Source organism: Callorhinus ursinus, unplaced genomic scaffold, assembly GCF_003265705.2.
Source record: "Callorhinus ursinus isolate GAN/ISIS: 27379988/994484 unplaced genomic scaffold, GSC_fseal_2.0 scaffold785, whole genome shotgun sequence".
Classification (NCBI taxonomy): Eukaryota; Metazoa; Chordata; class Mammalia; order Carnivora; family Otariidae; genus Callorhinus; species Callorhinus ursinus.
The window spans coordinates 7,656-14,098 of NW_027397840.1; the positions used below are offsets into that span (position 1 = coordinate 7,656).

General features: G+C 55.4%; 1 protein-coding gene across 1 annotated transcript; it reads left to right on the plus strand.

Moving 5' to 3' along the window:
• The first annotated feature begins 232 nt into the window (after window positions 1-232).
• LOC112819262 (glutathione S-transferase theta-1-like) lies at window positions 233-2,730 on the plus strand. The gene is made up of 5 exons (XM_025866248.2): window positions 233-665; window positions 754-841; window positions 1,741-1,891; window positions 2,203-2,379; window positions 2,464-2,730. The coding sequence occupies exons 1-5, from the start codon at window positions 554-556 to the stop codon at window positions 2,662-2,664; spliced, it is 729 nt and encodes a 242-aa protein (XP_025722033.1). The 5' UTR covers window positions 233-553; the 3' UTR covers window positions 2,665-2,730.
• The last annotated feature ends 3,713 nt before the right edge of the window (window positions 2,731-6,443 follow it).

The window sequence follows — 6,443 nt, forward strand, 5'->3', positions numbered from 1 at the left end:
GTCTGTGTGTGTGTGAGCATGTGACTGTGTGCGAGTGTGTGACTCTGTGCGTGTGTGTGTGTGTGAGGGCGTGACTGTGTGCGAGTGTGTGACTCTGTGTGTGGGGGGGGCCCAGGCATGGGCTGGGAGGAAAGACACAAAAGCCCTTCACGACCAACAGTGCGTGTCTGCCAGGGAGCCTCCCCCTTCAGCTTGGATTGCGAAAGCCGCCCTGGCTGCCCGGAAGCACAGATAAGGGGGTGGCCCAGCCAGAGGGAGACGCAGGCCGGGGGTGGAGGGCAGTGCTTTGTAACACCCCACGCAGGAGGAGAAGGGTCAGGCTGGGGGACTCTGCTCTGGAAAACCAGTGACAGATCTCCAACAACCCACCGTGCCTCGTCCCACAGAGGCCAGGACGTGTGGAGGCTTGGCGGGGCGCCCAGCTCCTAGCTCAGAGGAGATAGGTTTCAGGGAAGGGGAACGAAGTTCTTCGGGCCCCATTTTGGAGGGACCGAACCAGCCCCGGGAGGCAGACCTGAGAGGAGGGTAGGTGAGGGCAGCGGGAGGGGCAGCCATGCCGCTGGAGCTGTTTCTGGACCTGTACTCACCCCCGTGCCGTGCCATCTACATTTTTGCCCGGAAGAACGGCATTCCCTTCGAGCTGCGGCCTGTGGACCTAGGACGGGGTGAGCCCTGACTAGGCTGGGCTCCATGGAGGGGGTGTCTGTCCAGGGGCCAGAACTTGTTGAGCCACTCATCCCCTCCACCCCTCAGGGGAGCACCTGAAGCCTGAATTCCTGAAGGTGAACCCCCTGAGGAAGCTACCTGCCCTCAAAGACGGGGACTTCCTGCTGGCGGAGAGGTAATGGGGTCCTGGGGTCTGCAGAGGCTTCTGGGTTGGGGGAGGTGGAGGGAGGAAGGCAGAAAGCTGATGACCCCTCCCTGGGAGATTTTTCCAAACTGGTGTGACCCCCCCCCCCCTCCTTCCAGCTCACCCAGCTTGGAGGTGGCGGGGGCTGGACTAGGGGGCGGCTTTGGGGCTAAAGCTGGTAGCTTCAGCCTGGAAAAGGGGCATAGGTCACTCAGGCAGTCCTGGACAACCTGGAGCCAGCTGGGGAAGATCCAAGCTTGAGGTCAGCTCTCCCCAGAGGTCCCAAACCCGGGCCTTTCAGGCACAGGAGCCGGGGGCGAGGAAGCCCCAGATCTGCACCGGAGATGCAGAGAGAATCCCGGCCTTCCTGGGCTCTGAATCCCAGTGCCCCCCACCCTCGCTCTCTGCCATGGACAGGTCACAGAACTTCGTGCCCCATGTTTCTCCTCTGTAAAATGGGGGAGTAACGTAACCCCCTCCCAGGACTTGCCTGAGAATAGAAACTGGTCACCAAGGACCAGGAGCCAAGGGGGGATCGAAAAGGGTTCTGGGGAGCACTGGCCTGGGAGGGAACTGGGAGACCCCTCGCGCAGGTCCGCCTTCCTCCCGTTCAGTAGGACTCTGACGCCAGAGAGCGGGGCCTGGAGACAGAGGGCTGGCTGGGGTAGGAGAAGGGACGGGCGGTGGAAATATGGGCCCATGGGGGAGCACTTGAGGAATGGAGCCGTTTGGTGGGGAAAAGATGACCATCGGTGGGGATGTAGGAATGGGGGGGGGTCCTCCCTTGGAGGTGCCGTTGGAGAGAGATCCAGTCAAATCACGCTGTTTGCGAGAGATGAGGCTGCCTAGCGTTGAGGGCTGGGGAAATCTCCGACGCCTCCTCTCTGCAGCGTGGCCATCCTTTTATACTTGAGTCACAAGTACCAGGCAGCGACCCACTGGTACCCAACCGAGCTGCAGGCCCGCGCGCGTGTGGATGAGTACCTGGCGTGGCAGCACACGGCCGTCCAGGTGCCTGCTAGCAATGTCTACCTGTGTAAGGTGAGACTCCCTGCCCTAGTGTGAAGGTTTGGGCAAGAGCCGGAGCCCCCTGTGCTGGAAAGAACCCACTGGCCTATATACAGCCTCCCACCCACTGTCCCTGGTAGACATCCGTAATCTATCACAGTACTCTTTCTGCAGCCTGCCCCCCCCCCCCCCAGTCAGAATGTCGGTTTCAGAAGCCTTCTGAATACAGTGCCCCAGGGGGTATCACTGACGGATGGTGGGGATGGTGGCCAGGAGGGGTGGCAAGGTGGTTGACATTGTTTGGAGGAGCCTGGGATAAGCCGCCTCGATTCTCCCCCACCCAGTCCCTCCTGCCCCATTTGTCGGGGCAGCCTGTGGACCCCGTGCAGCTAGACCGGCTGTTGGGGAAGCTGAAACCAGCTCTGCAGCATCTGGATGGGGAGGTCCTGGCCGCCAAGCCTTTCCTGGCCACCGAGCAGCTCTCCCTGGCAGATCTGATGGCATTCACGGAGCTGATGCAGGTGAGCTTCTCTTGCCTGCTTTGCCCCTGGGGGGACCCCGGGCCCAGGGCTGAGTCCCCTGCTCCAGCTGCCCCGTCTCCCCAGCCCACTGCTGTTGGCTGCGACATCTTTCAAGACTGGCCCCGGCTGGCAGCGTGGCGAGCCCGAGTAGAGGCTGCTCTGGGCCCTGAGCTCGTCCAGGATGCCCACAGGCTTGTGCTACAGCCTCGGGACCCCCGAGATGCCCAGCGGGACCCCAAGCTGGCCCAGGAGCTGGTGCAGAGACTGCTGGAGCGGCTCAGCTGAGAGGGGTATGGCCGGGCCCGCTCCCCTGCACTCTCCTGCCACAATAAACGTGCTGTGTGCCCTCCACTTGTCTCCAGCCTCACTCGGTCTTCGGAGGGGGGGTCTAGAGCAGAATCTAGAGGGACAGATGTCCTGCAATGATGCAGCCTAGAGTGAGCAGCACTCAGAATTCTCCACGTGCGTCCAGTTACCTTCCTGAGTTGCCAGGTGCTGAGTTCCCCTGGCCACCGCCAGTCCCAAGCCAAGCCAGAAGTTTCTGGGCTTCTCTGCATGGCACAGCCTGGCTGGCCGACCCCTGACGCCCCTGTGACATTGTCCCCGGTGCCCTGACTGCTCCCCAGGCTCCTGTTTCTTTTTCTCCCAACACTTTTCTAGCTACAGTTCGGGCTAGACTGACCTATGCCTACCCCCAAGCCCTGCTTCTGAAACCCTCCGTAGTCAGTTCTGATTGCCCTGTCTCCATTCTGGACCCCGCAGAGCCCAGGGTCATGGGCTGCAATGAAGTTCCGGCCCTGAGAATTCCTGTGTGTAAGTCCTTTTTCAGAAATGGGCCGCAAGGACAGACAGGCACCAAGACGGAGGGGAGGGGCAGGGCTGCAGGTGGCCCCCACCCTCTGCCCCCAAGCCAGGGGCATCTCCCCAGTCTGCTCCTGAGTCTCCCCAGAATCTTTGCTGCTGTGAGAATTCCGGCCTTCCTGGCCTCATGACACCACCAAATGAAACAAGAAGTTCCAGAACTCGGGGTCCTGGGCCTGGGTTAGAGACGGCTGAGGGCACAGGGCCAGGGCCAAGGGCTCAGGCTGCATATAGTTCAGATTCAGAGCCTGCGGCTGTGGCTGGTGGGGGTGCCCAACGTGTGTCTCAACATGGGCCTGGAGCTCTATCTGGACCTGCTGTCAGCATCCTGCCGTGCTGTCTATATCTTCGCCAGGAAGAACAGCATCCCCTTTGACTTCCAGTTTGTGGATCTGTTAAAGGGTAGGCACCCCCTGCTGCTGGGCATAGGTCTGGTCCAGAGGGGAGGCAGGGCACAAGGTCAGGGTGTCTCTAAACTGAGACACAGAGGAGACACCCCCCCCATCAAAGTCCACAGGGGAAGAAACATTTCCCAAGGGAACTGTAGGCTGTCCATCCTTCCCACATATTCTACCCTGCTATCAGGTAAAGTGGAAGGCAGAGCTGCTGAGCGTCCCCCAGTCTCCCATCCAGTGCCCTTGGCTTTCCCTCGTGGGAGGGTAGCACTTGTTAGCTGCAGTACCTCTGATCAGTTGGCAAAGGCTGCGGACATGTGTGGTCATTTCACATGTGAGGGAAGACCCCCGCTTCAGTCCACACCCATTCTGCCCCACCGTGTTCACACCTGCCCAGGGTGACACAGACCCAACACTATCCCAAGCATGGAAGGGATTCTTAAAAGCTCAGGTCGCAGAGGCAGAAGTCTCTAGAACATAGAAGAGGAGACCTGATGCTCTGAAATGAAGTGTGAGTCCAGCCCCAGAAATGTTTCCAGCCAGAGGCAGCTGGCTGTGGAAGGGTTAAGACTCCCAATGGATTGGGACACCTGGTTGACTCAGTTGGTCGTGTGTGTGGACTTTTGATTTCCAGGTTGTGAGTTCAGGCTTATGTTGAGTGGAGAGCTTACTTTAAAAAAAAAAGAAAAAAAAACTGAGTTCAAGTCCATGTCGAGCAGAGTTTACCTTTTTTTTTTTTAAGATTTTATTTGTTTGAGAGAGAGCAAGCAAGCGAAAGAGCAAGAGCAAGGGGGAAGGGCAGAGGGAGAGGGAGCAGCAGATTCCCTGCTGAGCAGGGAGCCTGGTGTGGGACTCGATCCCAGGACCCTGGGATCATGAGCCGAAAGCAGACGCTTAATTGACTGAGCCACCCAGGTGCCCCGAGCAGAGCTTACTTAAAAAAATAAAACAAAACAAAAAAAATAAGTTTCCTCAAAAAGTTGAAAATAGAGCTACCTTACAACCCAGCAATTGCACTACTGGGTATTTACCCCAAAGATACAAATGTAGTGATTCAAAGGGGCACATGCACCCCAATGTTTATAGCAGCAACGTCCACAATAGCCAAACTATGGAAAGAACCCAGATGTCCATCAAGAGATGAATGGATCAAGAAGATGGGGCATATGTGTGTGTGTGTGTGTGTGCGCACACGCACGATGGAATACTACTCAGCCATCCCAAAAATGACATCTTGCCCTTTACAACGACGTGGCTGGAACTAGAGGGTATTATGCTAAACAAAATAAGTCAATCAGAGAAAGGCACTTATATGATCTCACTCATGTGTGGAATTTAAGAAACAAAATGGAGGATCATAGGGGAAGAGAGGGAAAAATAAAACCAGACGAAATCAGAGAGGAAGACAAACCATAAGAGATTCTTAATCATAGGAAACAAACTGAGGGTTGCTGGAGGGGAGGGGTAACTGGGTGATGGACATTGGGGAGGGCACGTGATGTAATGAGCACTGGGTGTTATATAAGACTGATGAACCCCTGATCTCTACCTCTGAAACTAATAATGCATCATATATTAATTAATTGAATTTAAATTAAAAACAATATTAAAAAAATAAAGTAAAGACCTTGGAAAAAAACACCAAAACACCACCACAAAACAAAATTCCCCATAGATTGATTGCATATGAGAGGTTCCCTTTGAATTCCAGCTGTGTGCTGGGGCTCTTGGCTGCCCTGCCCCTTTTTGAGGGGGCTATAAGGGGTGAGATCCAGGCTTCTAGGGCTTCTGCTGATTCATAGGCTGTGGCTTCAGGCCAGGAGTTGGGAGTGGGGGCTGGAGGCCTCCAACTTCTGTGAGCCAACGGGTTGTCCTGGTCACCAAGCCTGGGATGGGGGCAGGAGTCTTGATCCTAATCCCTGTTCTGCCGCTGACTTGCCCTTTGACCTGAAGTGAGCCATGGTATTCCTCTGGGCTTGTTTCCTCTTCTAGTGAAAACGGGGAGGAAGGCATTCTGCCTCTGGGAGACCTGGTTCTCTCTTCTCTGGAGTCCCAGCACCCTCAGACCTTTACCTTTCCTGCCCCTCTCAGGTCACCACCACAGCAAGGAATACAGAGAGATCAACCCCCTGAAGAAGCTACCCAGCCTCAAAGATGGAAAATTTATCTTATCTGAAAGGTGAGTCTTCCTTGGGGCCCCCCACCCCACCATCTGTCTCTGTTCCTCCCGGGAGATCCACGTGGAGCCGACTGCTAGTGCTTATTTTTTATTTACTGTGATCAGTTTTATATGTACACCAAGGTAGAATGAATACTAACTAATGAGGAGTATAGCGACCTTCACATGGTACCCCTCACTCCATTCCAACAGTGATCCGCTTGGGGAGCCCATGTTTTCATCACCTGTATCCCACTTCTATTCCCCTGCTTGCCAGCCACCCTATCATTTCACCCATAAATGTTTAGGAATATACTTTTAAGAGATAAGGGCTCTCTAATATATAAAAAAAAAAAAAAAAAAAGCCTCAGGGGCGTCTGGGTGGCTCAGTTAAGCGTCTGCCTCTTGATTTCGACTCAGGTCACGACCTCAAGTTTGTGAGATCGAGCCCAGTGGGCTCTGCGCCGGGGGTTGAGCCTGCTTGGGATTTTCTCTCCCTCTCCCTCTGCCCACCCCCTCAACTCACATGTGCTCTCTCTCTCTCAAATAAGTCTTTTTTTTTTTTTTTTAATTTTTTATTTATTTATTTGACAGCGCGCGACCGTGAGCGCAGGAACACAAGCAGGGGGAGTGGGAGAGGGAGAAGCAGG

Coding starts and splice junctions, on each gene's coding strand:
- LOC112819262 (XM_025866248.2), top strand. CDS start 554: ATGCCGCTGGAGCTGTTTCTGGACCTGTACTCACCCCCGTGCCGTGCC. Junction 666..753: donor GCCTGTGGACCTAGGACGGG/GTGAGCCCTGAC, acceptor TCCACCCCTCAG/GGGAGCACCTGAAGCCTGAA. Junction 2,380..2,463: donor CATTCACGGAGCTGATGCAG/GTGAGCTTCTCT, acceptor CCGTCTCCCCAG/CCCACTGCTGTTGGCTGCGA.